This window comes from Mercenaria mercenaria, chromosome 17, assembly GCF_021730395.1.
Source record: "Mercenaria mercenaria strain notata chromosome 17, MADL_Memer_1, whole genome shotgun sequence".
Lineage (NCBI taxonomy): Eukaryota > Metazoa > Mollusca > Bivalvia > Venerida > Veneridae > Mercenaria > Mercenaria mercenaria.
The window spans coordinates 41652345-41669523 of NC_069377.1; the positions used below are offsets into that span (position 1 = coordinate 41652345).

At 33.3% G+C, this 17179-nt stretch overlaps 1 protein-coding gene across 4 annotated transcripts in view; it reads left to right on the forward strand.

Annotated features, from left to right (window-relative positions):
* LOC123537189 (CCR4-NOT transcription complex subunit 4-like) overlaps nucleotides 1-4501 on the forward strand; it is a 37516-nt gene extending 33015 nt beyond the window's left edge. For 2 of the 4 annotated variants that reach the window (XM_045320816.2, XM_045320817.2), the window contains exons 19-21: nucleotides 626-730; nucleotides 3558-3656; nucleotides 4396-4487. In XM_045320816.2, coding sequence (XP_045176751.2) covers nucleotides 626-730; nucleotides 3558-3656; nucleotides 4396-4406 — 215 coding nt within the window. In that variant the 3' untranslated portion in view covers nucleotides 4407-4487. Of the gene's footprint in view, nucleotides 1-625; nucleotides 731-3557; nucleotides 3657-4395 lie in introns of all 4 variants that reach the window. The other 2 variants (XM_045320814.2, XM_045320815.2) reach the window with 2 other exon arrangements.
* The last annotated feature ends 12678 nt before the right edge of the window (nucleotides 4502-17179 follow it).

A 17179-nucleotide genomic window follows, 5' to 3' on the forward strand; every position in this document is an offset into this window, starting at 1 on the left:
TATAAACTGTTGTGGAGAGGTTACGAACAGCATGTATTTCATAATAAATCATATTTTAAGCCTATTTTTGTTGAATTTTTTTTTTTTATGTTATTTAATTTTGTTTTAGCTGTTTAGGGAGACATTTTTAAGCAAACTGATTTATACTGTTTGTTCCTCTAATTATAAAGGAATGTTTACATGAACAGACTCAGTCAAACCGAGTCTACTATTATTTTGCTTGGTTGCATTCTATACTTCCAAAGGATCTTTTACAGATTTTATCACGGATTTGATTACAATTGCTTTGATTTTCGTGGTATTTTCTTCACTTTTCACTACCAAGTTAGAAAATAATTTCAGTTCTTATGTGAAATATATAAGTTTATGAAAAGTTCTAAGCTTATCATGTAATATAAGTTATATGTGTAATATACATTTGGTTTATCTTTTACTGTCATAATTAACAGCAAACATGATTAATAGCTGTTATGTTGTTATTTGACCAGTTACACAATGCAAATAAGGCTGCACAGTATTTCAGTCAAAGAGTGAAAGTGATCGAAAAAATACTAAAAACACCAAATCTTCAGTACTTATTAAGAAAACCGGTATGTCTTACTATTTGTGCTATATGTATTTTCAGGTAATAGTTTACAAGATCCACATTGGCTCAAATCTATAAATCAATTAACAGACCTTGATACAGCCAACCACAGATTGCCATTTGTACACCAGTTTCCAGTAAGAAGTAAGTAGCCTTGTTTACAGAGAGCTTTTGACGGATTCATACCATGAAATCATTAATATTTAGTAGGTGCTACTATTAGTTCAACTACACAAAATAAATTTAGAGCTGTCCTGTTTTCAGTGGCATTGGTGTACACATCCTGGTTTTGATGCAGTTTCTCTTGCTTTAAGGTAGTTCTGCATGTTTAATAAACCGGAAGTGATGGCGTAATGTCATTTATCCGGAAAACTTAGAATAAAGCCTGGATTTGGCATACGGAAATGAAAATCATTTTATGAATTTATGACAACCTGTGAGTAAATTTATTAAAATGGCACTGTTCCTACATTTCTAAAGTCAGGATATGATATAAAAATATATGACATGTTAAATAATTCAAAATAATGTCTAGAAATAGCGTGAAATTTTCAGTTCACTTTAATCATGGTCAAATATTTCAAAAATAAGCACACAGACCTATATATTTTATTTCACCACATTATAGACCATATGTTTATTTACAGTTATGAGAAGTTTCATCAAAATCTACATTGTAAAAAAATTTCTATTCGCGAGAATGTTTTGAAAGTTATATTTTTCCTATAGACTCCCATTATGGAAAAATGTGTGATGTCCAAATTTTTAAAATCAGTCTGAAGTTTTGAAAAATCTTAGTTTAATCAAATTCTACATTTTAGAAAAAAGTTTGATCCAGACATGCAGAATTACCTTAACTGGATGAATTTGTTTCACATTTGAAATAGTTACTCATCATAACCTAATCAAATGATACAAGAACCACAACTATTACACCAATAATGGCAATATTTTAAGAATTATTCTCCTTATTACATAGGATTTTAGGCTAAAGGTATGATGTACTTGCGCTTTCTCAGTTATTATTACTGTATGGACGATTCAAACTTAAAATAGTTGTTCAATATCTTCACCCACATCATATGACAAAGATGCATTATTTTTGCAGAAAACTGATTATGTCCCTTTTCATATTATTACAATAGGTTCAGTATAATCCATCCACATCTGGACATAAATTGCTGTAATGGTAGTTCTAATTTCCACAGGGTGCTGTCTCTTGACAGCTCAAAATTTATCCCAATAAAGGGGCTGTATGGTTCTGGTTGCTGGCATGGAGTCGCTTTCCTCTCACTGTTGTTGTTTTAAACCCTGCTAGGGATATAAAAATCTTTGATATGAGAAAATCTTCATTCAGGCTTATGAAAGGTTTGTTGTTATGCCGAGGTGCCAGCTATTGCTTGAAATAATATTTGTGGGGAGGGAGGGGTCACTAAAGGTCTTCCTCCCCCATCAAAATGTTGAAAGTTGCCATTTGATTTAGGTATAATTGTTTGGGTGTGATGTTAAACCCAGCAAAATAAATCCCAAGTGAATAAATTTCCTATTCAGTTTATGTTCATAACTTTAAATCCCAAGAATTTATATTGCAATATAGCTGATTTTCCCAAAACCACAGCATTTCACAGTCCCAAATTTTCATTATTTAACTGTAGTAAAAAATATGGTGACCTAGTAATTAAGTTCACTGTGGGGCTCAAGGTCAGATTCTTTCCAGGGAGAAAGCTGTCTAGCTGGCTTGCAGAAAAGCCAGTGGTTCAACATAGGTGGATGGTATTTCTGTTTAAGTGTACATACTTAAAATGCAGCACAAGATGGATTATGTTGGCTTTCTTTACTAACCAAAAGCAACAAATCTGTTGTATGACCAGAAATATGCCAGTAACTTTAACAAAACAAACATAGTCGAATGTTCACACTTTATAAAATGAAAGTTTTGCACAAATACAATTTAAAGTCTTGAGTTTTTGTTGGCATTGAATATACAGGGTTCGCACAGGCCTTGAAAAGTCCTTGAATTCATTGGTAGTCCATGAAAATGACAAAAACCATAAAAAAAATGGAAAAGTACTTGAATTTTGAAGAAAAAAATCTGCTTGAATTTGACCTTTCACTCCTTGAAAACATTCTGTCCGTAACTTTGCTTTGCAAAATGAATTAGGCTTGAAATAAATCGGACAAAATGAAAATGAATTCTTGAAATTGCTGGATTGGGTCACTCATTGATTTCCCTGTATGCTATGGTAGTGGTCTACGGCCGCATTTTATCGATATTTACACAGAGTGCTATTTCTACTTTATCACCGTTTGTATATTTCCGTTTAAATATTCCGGTGAATAATAACTCGCAATTTTTTGCTGTTTGCGAGTGTTTCCAGTGAATTTAAAATGAGTAAGAAAAATAAACATGTTAGCTCAAGTAAGTGGGAGACAAAGGACGAATATAAACAGTGGCTGAAGCGCTATAAAGCAGACTGAACGAAGGGTATATGACGTCGTATGACAAAATTCTTAACGTATGAACAGTGGGAGTGCGCTAAAAAGTCACAAGAAAAGCATTAAACATCAGCAAAATAGTGAATCACATCAATCTAACAGTCCAATTACGTCATTTTCAAAGGTGTGACAAGTGATGGTTGTTTTATTTTTGCATTACATGATGAACACAATAAAAACTTGTTAAAAGTTGTTCAGATTAGGTCACGGTTTTGAAAAAAAATAGTCCTTGAAAAATTGTAAATAGTCCTTGAAAAGTACCTGAATTTTGTCTCTGATATTCTGTATGAACCATGTATATATATCAACTCATGCTCCTGTTACCTTGAAACTCTATGTTAATATGAAATCAGGTTTCTGTTTTAAATAGATTTCTTTTTGTTTCTAGGATATGAGTTTTGCAATGTGAAATCAGTGAAATAAGTTAATGTAGTGATTTTAAGTTAGTTGTTGTATTTGTGAGTGAATATTTCAGATACAGTTTGGCCCCCACAGACACACAATCCTCCTCCAGGCTTTCAGACACACATCAGACCTCCACTACAGACAGCTGATCCACACAAACTTGCTGAAGGTAAATTTCTTGTGAACCATTGCTTTACATGATGCAAATAGAGGGATTAAATTCATCTTTTTGATTTATTGCATTTTAGAGGGCTTACTATAAATTTAACTTTTTAATTGATTATGTTTATTTCAGTAATTATTTACTGTTGGTCAGCATTTTCTTAGATATTTAGGGAAGTTGTCAAGCCAGGTTTCTGAAGATGGTTCTACCCAGGTGCCAGTCTGTGCCTGAAATACGCTAGGAACAGCATCTAGGGTCTTATTCCAATATTAAAAGCTGGAAAGTTACTAGATGTGATAAAATCTATTGGGCCCGCCCCCTTAGCTCAGTAGGTAAGAGTGTTGGTCTATGGATCGCGGGGTCAAGAGTTCGATCCATGGATGGGGTGTATGTTCTCCATGACTATTTGATAAGACGTTGTGTCTGAAATCATTAGTCCTGCACCTCTGGTTCATGTGGGGAAGTTGGCAGTTACTTGAGGAGAACAGGTTTGTACTGGTACAGAATTCAGGAACACTGGTTAGGTTTACTGCCCGCCGTTACATGACTGAAATACTGTTGAAAAACGGCGTTAAACCCAAAACAAAAAAATATTTGGAAGATGTTCATCAGAAATTGTGTTGCTCGTTAACTAGGTTTCATGCCATGATGTCATGACAGATGCTAAGAAGTGGTTTCGAAAAAAACTAGCTGCAAGTTCTTGTCATTATAATTAAAATGTTTAATGTATGATTGTATATTTCAGGTCTACAGTAAATATTGAAGGCATTACTATGAAGCATTGGCTCCCCCATCACATGTTGCTGTCCTCATTGTGACCTCTATTGTGCTACTGGTGTTCTATCTCTACTTTCTACGTCTGCCTTTCATCAGCTCTTTTTGCTTCTCCCTCCAGGGGAAATCTTTCAAAGAAACTGAAGTGAACAATTATTTGCCATTTTATATACAGTTTCCTGATAAAATTGTACAGATACGACAGTGAAAAGCTTTTTAAATTACTTAACTTCTTTCACTTTTGAAATAAAGAGTATTATTATTATTATTATTATTATTATACTATGGACACTGTAGAAATGATGTGTAAATTTGGTACTATATATTAAAGCTCAGTATGTCTATATTTGAAATCCTTTTCAGAGAAAATTCTGTTTAACAGTATTACAACTATTGTTCTTTCACAGACTAGGAATTGAACTCGCTGTCGAATATATTCAGATCTAAAAAAAAAAAATAACGGTTGAATTCATATGAAAAAAAAAACAACAATTTTCTTGCAGTCCTGTTTATGTTGGTAAGGGATTGTTGCAGAAACTCTATTGGGACTTACCAAAGGCTTGTAAGCTCCAGTTAATGTGCCTTTTTGTTATGTGATAACCATGCTTGTAAACAAAAATTGTTTTTGAAAGATTTCACAGCAGATAGTATGTTGCCACAAAGACATTTATATTTTGCAGTTAACAACCCTGGATGGTCCCCAGTTTGAAACTCCTTAGCCTAGTTTTGGTTTCCACCAAAGAGCTTAGATTTAAGGCATTGAGATGTGTAGATTCATTTGAAAAACAATGCATTTTATAAATAAAACTGAAGTTTTTTCATTGAATTAATATATATATTTATATCATTTTGACATGTATTTTAAATTTTTTTATACCCATTTGTAAAATTTCAACATTTTGAGGACCTTTTTAGTGGAAAGAATTTTGAACCACAAAAGTGAAAACTTTGATCTTTTCCTCTCATTTATTAAACTTTATGCCATATATGTTGTGAAATTGAGCCATGCTTCATTCCTTACATGAAAACCAAATAGTTGTCAAGTACGAACTGCCAATTTGTAGTGATTTTCATATAGAAAAGTATGTCATACTAGTAGGCATCATAGATGTCTTGATACTTAGACTGGAACAAATAAACACTATTTTGGGATTTTTTATGCAGCTTGTTGATGAATGCTGTAAAGTCAGAAATTTCTGCAAAGGATTTACTTCTGTTACATTCACTAACTTGCCTGACATGTGAAAAAAAAATGCTCTTGAAGCATTATTATTATTATTATAGATAGACAGCCCTGTAAGTATCACAAGTTGGCCATACATATGCTTGTCTCTTCTTAAAACAATTCTTGATATATCTACTTTACAATATTTCCAATGATAAGTATATCCTAATTTGACAGGAAAGCATTGAGGTGTCCCAAATTACTATTCATTGTCTTTTAGGGACTCTTGAGAGATTAGGAATGTATTTGGTTTTCATGTAATGGTCTAGTTTCACTGTGAAATGCTGTGATGCTTCTGATTTTCAACTTTTGGTTGTTGAAATCATTTTGTGACAAATTTTTTAGCAGTTTTATTTCATGTTTTCTGTTGTTTTCTAAACAGTAAGGTATATTTGAAATATAATCACACTTTTTTTTGTGGTAAAGTGAGGGGCAATTTATTTTAGAAGGAAAAAAAGCTGGTCTTTAGCTATTACTGAAGACTGCTTACATATGAATAGAAAATAGCAGGTCGTAGAAAGAATTTCGTCAAAGAATGTTTTAGTGTACCATTTCATATGTTTATTCATAAATGAGGAAAGGGGATTTTACAAACACAAGAAGAAGTGTTTGTACACATTTGCTAAGTGCGGCTTCGTGATTTGGCATTCTAGTATATAGAGCATGTCGAGATGTATTACTGATGTGATTATTGTTGCCAAACCATCATCTCTCATTGGTATTTCTTAATTTATGTGTTACTGGTACAGCTATTACCAAGTTAAACCTAATAAAATCTATCAACATTATAGTAAGTCTTGTCTTATTTTAACTTCCTCGAGAAGATTCACTGACTAACAAATGCAACTGTCTGTGTTTTTTGCTCGAGTTGAGCTTTTAGGAATCATTGGGTGTCAGTTGTCCACTGTGTTTATGGAATGTCCTAGCTGTGTTCTGATGTTGATATAGCACTTTTACTAAAAACTTCTAGAGTTTAGATACCATGTTTATAAACATGTCAAAAAGTTTATACTCTGTTTTATTACAGTCAAAAAAGGTTGAGTATTCTAGCTTTTATTTTTATTGAAAAATATGTAAATTACCATCACTACTGGAAAGGTTTTAAACACACTCGTATAAACTTAAGATCTTGTATGCCTGCAAGATCTTTGGAGGTAGGTTCGAAGATACATGCCCTATTAAACAAGAGCTATTTTAAAGATAGACCATCAACAAAAAAAGTGAAATGTTGTGATCATGACCTTTGACCTCTAGTTTGACCTAGTGACCTGGGTTGTGTTGTGTCATCTTTGTGTGACCTTGGACTGACATGCATGTGCCTTTACAAGGTTGATTTTTTACTATATTTGATTTTTGTCCTCTCGATGTTTGTATCTCGAACATATGACCTGTGTTGTGCACTCTGTCATTTGATGAGGTTCCCCAATAGATGCTAATTTTATGAAATGCATTCTAGTGGTTTAAATGACCAATTTACTATTTGAGTGTGTCCTTGGACTTTGTATTTTGGATCATGTGCTCTCAATGTGTCTTCATGTGGTAAACAGAGATTGAATGTAACATGGAATTTGACCTGTCTGACCTTGACCTAGTTTTTGTGCTTGGTCTTTATGATGTAAATAAAAGAAGCAAATTTAGAAGATAATGGTAAGCTCTTTTCCCTCCAAACGTGACCTTGACCTTGGACCTATTGACCTTGGATGTGGATGAGAATGAACGAAAATTTTCCTTACTGTTTTTAGAAAATACAGAGTGGACAAAAGTTAATGTAGTCTGTCTGTAATAGAATTCCAGATCTTCAATTACCTTAAATAGTAAATAGTTTTGACCTCTGTAGTTTTTCAGTCTCTGTGCCCAAGTGATTATGTTTTTGGACAGGTAATTTTATGCTTTGAGGTTGTGGGTTCAACCCCACACAGCCATATTTTCAAAACTTTTCTGATTTTTTTTCATCTTTCAAATTATTGTTTTAAGGGATAGGTCAAATGTCAAGGTCACAGTGGTCATAAACTATCCTTTATTTCTAGTCAATAACTGGATTGCAATGACTTACAGCAGTCAACCTTCATAGGATGCTGTGGTTAGAAGACAACCCCTATATTTGGTTTTTGGGAAGGTCGGAGCATTCTCAACAGAAAATTACATACCAATTTATCTCACTTGGGCCATCTTTTGGGATACAATTTTTAAAAAGCATTTTTTGTTAAAAGGTGCTCAATACAATTGGGAAATAAATGTGATTTTGGGTTTTCAGTCAGTGCCTAAATCCTCAGTAAAGGCAGTTTCATGACTTCGATATCACCTTGGTGAGATTTTGATTTAAAGTTCTTTTCTCGGTGATTATTTCCAATGCACATCATTTATGTCTGGTGTCTTGTACATTGTGTATATTACTTTTACATTAGTACTTCATTAATTAATACCATGTGGACTACATTAATATCTGGTTTTGATTTGATTGGGGTTTTACGGTGCACCAACACAGTATAGGTTATATGGCACCGAACAGGACTACAAATTTTTATTTCACATCTCATTTGCATCGAAATAAAAACATGAGGTATGGAATCAAAATTTGTATACCCGCTGGAATCACAGAGTTGAGCAAAACCAAGTGTTAAGACCCTATTAGTCGCCTCTTACGATCATGCAAGGGTAAGATAGTGGTTCCAATTCTTTTCATACACAGATCGTCCCAGAACCACATGGGGCTTAATGTCTGGAGTTGTGAAAAATATTTATAAATACTTCTATCTCATCCTAGGCCAAGTGAAACAAAAACTATAATTTAAAGAAAAAAAAAACAGGGAGAAATAATTTAAGGTTACAGCTGCAGGTGACATGTAAACATTTTTTTGGGCATTATGTCACAAGAAATTATGTCGAGCTTTTCGGCATGTAAAGATTTTACCCAAAAGAATGTCCTTGTGAATCTGCCGTTATATTTCAGTAATCTAGAGAAAAACATGCTAAAATGCTTGTAAATTATATCAAATATCTCTGAAAATAAAATAAAAAAAACGTAATATAGTGAGAAAACTTATCACAGTTTTATTACACATCAATTTTTCAACAAATAAACAAATAACAATACAGTATAGAGACAACACATCTTTAAACATATTGTACTACTGTTTGACACAAATAGAAAAATACTATTGATAGTACACATCTTTATAAATGGAAGGAATGGTGGCAACAGGGACTTCAGAAATTATTCTTATTTTTGTACTAGTGTAAAATTCATCATAAAAAGCAACTTCTATTTTCCCTAGCATTTTTGGTTCTGTATTTTTCTTGAAATGCTTCCATTTGCTGTCAGATCTTAATGAAACTTTAGAAAATCTTACTTTGAATCAATGCAACATAGTGATATTAAAAGCAAATATGTAAAATTTGGAGACAGATAATTAAAATATGTATTGGTCGAAACTTTACACACAGGAATGAGACACTCGACTGACATCAGCCAGCAATGTTCTGCGTAAATGTTAGAGAACACAATACTGTAACAAAATATTTCAGAACTGTTTTCAAAGAATATATGATAAAAACAAAGTCAAAACAAGACCATAGTTTTGTATAAAAATAAGGTCATAAAAGAAATGTTCTTTTTTATGTTTTTCACAACTACTGAAATGTTAAGTAGAGATAAATTTGAGTATAAAAATATTCTGACATAATGTTATACAGATGGTAACAAACTATTACAGACAGTCAATACCATGTCTCACCATTAAAAATGAAAATATGCAAAAGATTAAAAAGTTAGTTTTTTTTTTTATAAAGAACAATAGATCTACATTTCTGTTTTTTTGTTTCGTTTTTTTTACTGTTGCAATCTATGAAATTATAAAGGTTTGAAATCCTTCTTTTCTGAAAACCATCAAATTTAAGCTAAACATCTGATTTTTAAACATGGATCAGGCATGAAATTTACTGGTAACCTTAACATTTTAAATTTTAAGTAAGGGCGAGTTATGAAATTTAAGCTAAACATTTTTAAATTTCACATAGGAGTCAACCATGAAATTTAAGTTAAACATTTTAAATTTTAAGTAGGGATCAAAAATGCAATTTAAGTTTTACATTCAAAGTAGGAGTCAGCTTGAAATATCAAATAATGGATTAAGCAGAATAACAATAGCAGCATAATTATACCTGCAAAATATATGAGTCAAAAAGAAGAGATTTCAATGTTACTACATACATGCATTCTCAGCTTTAATGAAAACTTGCTGTAATACATATTTCTCAAAATATACTGTTTATGTATACACCAAAGTGCAACAAAATAATTCCAACTTGAGAATTATACACCTTTGTACTTTACAAATTAGTTAAACATTGTTTTTTTTTCATGGATTTTTCATTCAATTTAAGGTAGTTCTGCACGTTTGGATCGAAATTTTTTCTACAATGTAGAATTTGATTTTAAAATCTGATTTTCAAAACTTCATAATAACCTAAAAATTTCAGCAAAAAAAAAAGATAGAGCTGGGGTGCTTGATTTTTTGCAGACTGATCTAAAAAAAATGGGCCCTCGCGAAATATTTCAAAAGGGGAAAGGTCAATGGGAAAATCAAATTTTAAACTTTTTGTGAATAAAAAAAATTTTTTCTAAAATGTGATTTTGTTTGAAACTTCTCCCCATTTTGAAACTTTAAAACGGGGCCCTTTAATATGGTGAAATAAAATTTATAGGTCCGTTTTGTTTTTTTTGGGAGATTTTTTGCCCGGGGGTTTTTAAAGTGAACGGGACATTTCACTTTAATTTTAGACTTTAAATTTTTTTTTTTTTTAACGGTCAGGGGGTTTTCAAATATTTTTTGATTTTAGAAATAAAAATTTATTGCCTTTTGAAATAAATTTTCTAGGGGTTTTCCCCAATGAATTCAAAAAAATTTGATTTTCATTTCCAACCCCGAATCCAGGCTTTATTCTATTTTTTCCAGAAAAAATGATTTTTACGCCATCACTTCCGGTTATCAAACATGCAGAACTCCTTAACATTGAAAACCAAAATTGGAACATCAAAAATTTTTCAAAGGTGTTTTTCTTTTAGGATATACAAATTTTCGTTATTTTGAAAAAATTTCAAAACTAAAACATAGACGGAAAGGGTAAACTTTTAAAAAATGTTAAGTTGTTTTACAGGGAAAGTTTAGGGGGAAAACTAGAAGTGCTGTAGGCCCACAGGGTGTTGGCCCCCATGGTACTTTTGTCATAAATGGGGGCCAATAATTAAAATTTTTGCAGCTTAATGGGGTATACCTCAAAAATATTTTTTAAAAAAGGTTTAAATTTTTTAAAGGCCCTTTACTTTTTGAGTTATGACCCTCACCAAACAAAAAACCCCACTTTTTTGGGTTTTTCACGGGCCCCATAACCCCTTGTAATAAGAGCAAAACTTTCCAAAGGGAGGAACCCAAAGTGTGCAAGTTCACACCAAAATAAAGCCCCCGGGCAAGGTTCCTAAAATTTACATCTGATTACTTTTAGTTTGGGCCCCAAAATAATTAGGTAAAAAAAAAGTCCCTTTTTTTATTTTTTCAGGGGCCTTTTAACTTTTAAAAAAATAGGGGGGTGGGCCACCCAAAAAAAAATGAGGTGTGCAAGTTTAATAATGTTAAAGCTTAGGGCAAGTTTTCAACCATTTTATTAAATATTTTTGGGCTGGGTTTGCATCAAAAGAAAAAATGTGTTTTTTTTGACTATTTCAGGGGCCAAAACTCAAAAAAATGGGGGGGGCCCCAAAATTAAAAAATTTAGGAGGGGGGCAAAAATTTCAATCATGTTTTAAGATTTAATGCAAGTTTTTCAGGGAATTTATCAAATATTTTTGGTTTGGAGTCCCAAGGGGGAAAATGTGAAAGTTTGACATTTCGGGGGCCAAAAACTCTAAAAAAAGGGAGCCGCCCCAAAATGAAAAATAGGGGGGAATGCACAATTTTCATATCATGTTTAAGCCCGGGGAAAGGTTTTCATGAATTACATAAAACATTTTTTTGAGCTAGGCTTGTAACAAGGGGGAAAAAATCCCGCTTTTTTTACTTTTAAGGGGCCATAACTTGAAAATGCGGGAAAAGCCAGTTAAAAAAAAAATGGGGAGGTGCCCCAAGGGCCCAATCATAATAAAGACTCATGAAAAGGTTTTCATGTATCGTATCAAATATTTTTTGAGTAGGCATGCACAAGGGGGAAAATGTGAAATTTTTACATTTCGGGGGCCCATAACTTTAAAATTTGGGGGGGGAGCCAGATAAAAAAATAGGAGGGGCCCCAAGTTCATATCATGATTAAGACTCAGCAAGGTTTCATAAAATTTATATCGAATTTTTTTTTGAGTGGGGGGCCAACGGGTAAAAAGTGCATTTTTGGGACATTCAGGGGCCTAACTCTGAAATAAGGGGCGGACCCCAGCGAAAAATAGGAGGTGCGAAAAGTTTTTATCATGATAAAAATTCAGGCAAGGTTTCCCCAATTTGTTCAAATACTTTCGAGCGGGTTTGCGTCACAAACTTCGGAAGGAGGGGCCCAAACGGACAAGCCCCAAATTATACCCCCCACCACATGGGGGGGGGGGGGGGGGGGGGGGGGGGGGGGGGCAAAAAAACATTTCAAAAACAAAATTCACCCAATTACTGTAAGTTTTTACGAGTCTTTTTGCCAGGTAACACCATATAAATTTGTCGAAAACTACAAAAAGGGGGCCAAGAGGGCCCCCTAGGTCCTAACCCAAAAGAAACACACCAAAAAAACAACTTTTTAAACAGTTTTTAAAATTTTTTGGGACCTTGTGTTTTCCCATGGAAAAATATTTCTGCCCAAATTTTATTAAAAACTGGAGAAAAAAATATTGAGTAAAAAAATATTTTCTTTGATTTGTTTAGGACCTTTTTTTTGCCCCCCGTTGAGGCATATTCGAATTTGGATAGTTTTCATAAAGGGCTATCATTCTGACCAAATTTCAAAAGATAAATTTTAAAAAAAATACGGGCCTCTTTTCGCATACAAAAAGTTTTTTTGATTTGACCTAGTGGACCTACTTTTTGATTTTTGTTTGACCCATTTTCCCAAAAATTTGGGGGAAACCTATTTTTCATAAAGAAAACATTCGGGGTTTAAATTTTTCGGGAAAGGTTCAGTTGGAAAATTTTTGCCTCAAAAAGTTTTTCCTTTTTGATTTGCCCTAGGGGCCCTTCTCTTTGACCCCGGACCCCCATATTAAAAATTGCCCTTTTTTTTTATAAAGGCAATCTTTTGGCCCTTTTTATAAAAGCCAAATTTAAAAATTTTAAAGCCTCATAAACTACAAAGGGGTTTTTCTTTGTTTGCCCTAGTGCCCTATTTTTTGACCCAAAAATACCCATATTGGATGGCCCTTTAGATTTCATCAAGGCCCCCACCAGAAAAAATTTCCGAAATCATTTTAAAATTTTTTTCCCTTTTATCGCATACAGGGGGTTTTTTTTCTTTGATTTGCCCTAGGCCCTTAGTTTTGACCCGAGGCCCCCCATTTTTCGAACTGGGGCCTAGTTTTCATAAGGTTTCCCTTTCTCACAAATACAGAAGATAATTGAAAAAAAATACACCCTCTATCGCACCCCAAAAGGGGTTTTTTTTGATTTGCCCTAGTGACCTATTTTTTGCCCCAAAAGTTTGCCCCCATTTTAAAAATTGGCCTAGATTTCATCAAGGAAATCTTTTTTGCCCAAATATTCATGAAGATAAATTAAAAAATACGGGCCCTATCGAAATCCAAGGTTTTTTTTTGATTGCCCCTAGGACCTATTTTTTTGCCCCAAAGATGACCTTTTTCAAAACTGGGCCCTGGGTTTTCATAAAGGCAACATTCGGCCCCAATGTTCATAAAAGACAATTAAAAATACAGCCTCTATGCATTAAAAAGGTTTTTTTCATTGTTTTTAAACCTGTGACCTATTTTTTGACCCGAGATAAACCCATTTTCGGGCTTGGCCTAGTTTTTTTTTAAAGGGGAAAATCTTTTGGGCCCAATTTCATGAAGATCAATTGAAAAATACCCCCCTCTATCGCATACAAAAGGTTTTTCTTTGATTTGACTAGGGCCCTTTTTTTGCCCCGAGTGACCATTTTAAAAACTTATCTAGTTTTCAAAAAGGAAAATTTTTTGATTTAAATATTTTTGAAGTTTAAATTAAAAATACACCCTCTTTTCGCTACAAAAGGGGTTTTTCTTTGATTTGATTTGTGGACCTTTTTTTTTAAACCAGGTTGACCCATTTTGGGAACTCGGCCTAGATTTCATAAAAGGCAATCATTTTGACCCAATTTTTCTTTGGAAGATCAATTAAAAAACCCCCAGCCTCTATCCCAAAACAAAAGGGGTTTTTTTTTGTTTTGCCCTTTGTGGACCTAGTTTTGACCCCAGATCCCCATTTCGAACTGGCCTAGATTTCTCAAGGTTATATTTGACCAATTTCTTAAGATAAATTAAAAAAATACAGCCTCATCGAAATACAAAAAGCAAAAAATTTTGGGGACGGGAAAGCCCCAGAGGGGAGGGGACGACGGACATCGAGGGGACAGAAAAACTACCGGGCCCAGGTTTCAGGGGGCTAAAAACTTTAAATTTCATCCCATGGTAAAAAATATGCTTTGAGAAAATCAAATATTTAAAATTTATCACTTTTTTATTTTATTAAAATTAACAGTCCCCAAAATTTTAAAAATTGCTCGAGACTTGGGATATATTTTTTAAGTATTTCTCTTACGACTTTTAACATTTTTTGGGTTAGTTTTTTATGCAACAATGCATTTTTGCAAAAACAGGACCCTAAAAGTTTAACCTTTTTAGCAATTTTTCTGTAAGAAAAACCCCCTCTTTTTTACTCCCCCCCCAACAAAAACATTTTTTTTGTAAACTTTTGTCTTAGAGAAACCCTTTTAAAGTGTTTTGGGTCTTTTTTGTCTTGGGTTCGGGTTTTAAATTTACAGTCTCTTTCCAAAACCATTTTAAAAATAAAGCTTTAAGTATTTTATATGGAAAAAAAAAAGATTTTCCCCACTTTACTTTAAAACCACAATTTAGTGACTTTTTACAGTTAGAAAAATTTAATTTTAACATTTGCAAGGGCTTCAGTAAAAAATTTCTTTTTTGCCAATGAGGCTTGAAAAAAAAATTGTATGAAATTCCTTTATTATTTTTGAAAATGGTTGCAAATTTGAAAAACCCAGATTTATTTGGAAAGGGACCGGAACAGCTAACTTTCACCATCATTAAAAAAATTGATAAAAATTGGGTTTTTTTGGCTTTTTTTTTTTTTGGGTTTATGAAAGGGAAAAAGTGCCAAAAACTTAAGCAAGAAGTCTTTACTATAAAATATCAAAATCCTTTCAACAAGAAACACGTGCTGACAAAAAAGAAATGTTTGGCTAAAAGGGGGTTAATCTTTAAGTTCCCCCAATAATAGGGGAGGTAGAAATTTTCCTTACGGTAGGGGTACAGGGCCCATGTTTAAAACATTCTGAGGTGTGGGAAACAAACTGGGTTCCAATTTTTTTTCTTTTTTAAAGCCTTTCATATTGAGCGTACCGAAAAAGTAAAATGCCCCCCTTTTTAAACTTGCGTTTTTCCCTCGTGAGCCACAGGTTTAAATTTAAATTCCCAATTTTAGCAGAGGCTTTTTGTAAGGGTACGGGGGAATTTACTGCACATAAGAATATGTTTAAAAAAATTAAAATTTCCTCTGTTAAAAAAATTTTTTTTTTTTCTTACAATTTTTAAGAAAAGGGTTGCACCTTTTAAATTTTAAATGCTCTTTTTCCATTAGAAATAAAATAAATTAAAAATTAAAAACACTTATCATTTAGAAAATGTTTGTTTTTTTCAATTTTTGATAAGAAAAAAATTTGTTGAATTTCCCAAAATATTATCGGGTTTAAAATTAATTTTTCTTAAAAAAACTGGGGCCCCAACAACTAAACAAATTTACATATCAACACATGTCATTAATTTTAAAATTTTGGGACTGACGTTTTGCTTGCATCTTAACTTTAAAATTCTTTTTTTGAGTAGATTTTCATACATTTTTTTTTGGGTAAAAATTTGGGGGCAACCAGGAGTTTTAGTGTTGTTGGTAACAAAATCTTTCTGGTAGGATATGATGGGTTTTGTTTGCCATACGGGTGACCGGCTGAGTCTGGTGGGGTTTTCACTCAGTGTGGAGGAAAGGTCCCCCGGGACAGTCCATGTTTGAGTCCGGCCCTATATATTGATCAACTAGTAAGAATTTTCCATTGCTTCAATCTAAAAAGGAAAAAGGGTATTTTTTGGGATTAAAAAAATTCAAAACAAACGGGCCATTATGGCCTTTATCGTAACCTGACTCAATGGGTATATAAATCCCTAAGTAAGGAAACTATAATGAAAAATGCTAATGCCAAAAACTAAGTGTGGGCCCCTTTCGGGTTTTTGGAAAAATTTTTTGAAGTTTTTTTTTTAGGTTTTATGAAAAAAACAAGAGGCAACTTTGAAACCTAGGAGCAGGGTTTGTTTAAACCAAAAGGGTAACCCCAAATTTCAAATTTTTGACCCTTTGGGGGTTTAAAGAACTGAAAATTTTAAAAAATTTTTTCCCTACATTAATTAAAAAATAACAAGGGGGGCATGAGCCCTGGATCCCCACCTGAGAAAATTTGAGCATATGTTTCAAATGTCAAAACAGATAAAAAATTTTAAAGAGTCAGTAGGTCACATTCATGGTCAATAAAATTTCATTTTTTCCGTTTTGGGTGAAAAAATGTTTTATGTCATAAAAATTTCAAGGTTTTTATTTTAAAAAAAAAGGAAAGTGGGGCAGTGGGTAAAGGGGGTCACAGTCAAGTGACATCATTAAATTGGGGTCATCGGGAAATTTATTTTTTAAAACAGTTTTGGGAAAAATTGGGGTCAGTGTTTTTTTAAGTATTTTTCCTATATAACTACTTTAATAACTAAATGCCCCCGGGGGGGGGCCCCCCTTTAACCCAGGGGCAAAATTTTGAAAAATTTTGGTAGGGGAAAACTACAAAGAAAAATGTTCATACCAAATATAAAAACCCTAGGTCTTTATGGTTTCAGACAAAAAGGTTTTTAAAGTTTTTTCCCAATAAGTCTTTTTTTAAAAAAGGGGGGGGCCCCCCGGGCGGGCCCTTTTTTCCCCCAAGGGGGGTTTTAATTTGAAAAATTTTTGGTTGAGGACATAAGCCAAGCTACAAACCAAATACAAAGGTCTAAGTGTTGTGGTTTCGGGACAAAAAGTTTTTTTAAAAAAAATTTTTTTATAAGTCCATGAAAAACTTGGGACCCCGGGGGCGGCCTTATTTGCCCCAGGGGGAAAATTTTGAAAAAAATTTTGGTAGGGGGACCACTGATGTTGTAATAAAATATCAAACCCCTGGGCCCATGTAAACCCGGGTTTTTGGCCCATGAAGATTTTAAAAGTTTTCCCTATTTAAACCATGTGCCCCCCCCGGGGTTTGGGGATATTTGCCCCTTTGGGCGTTT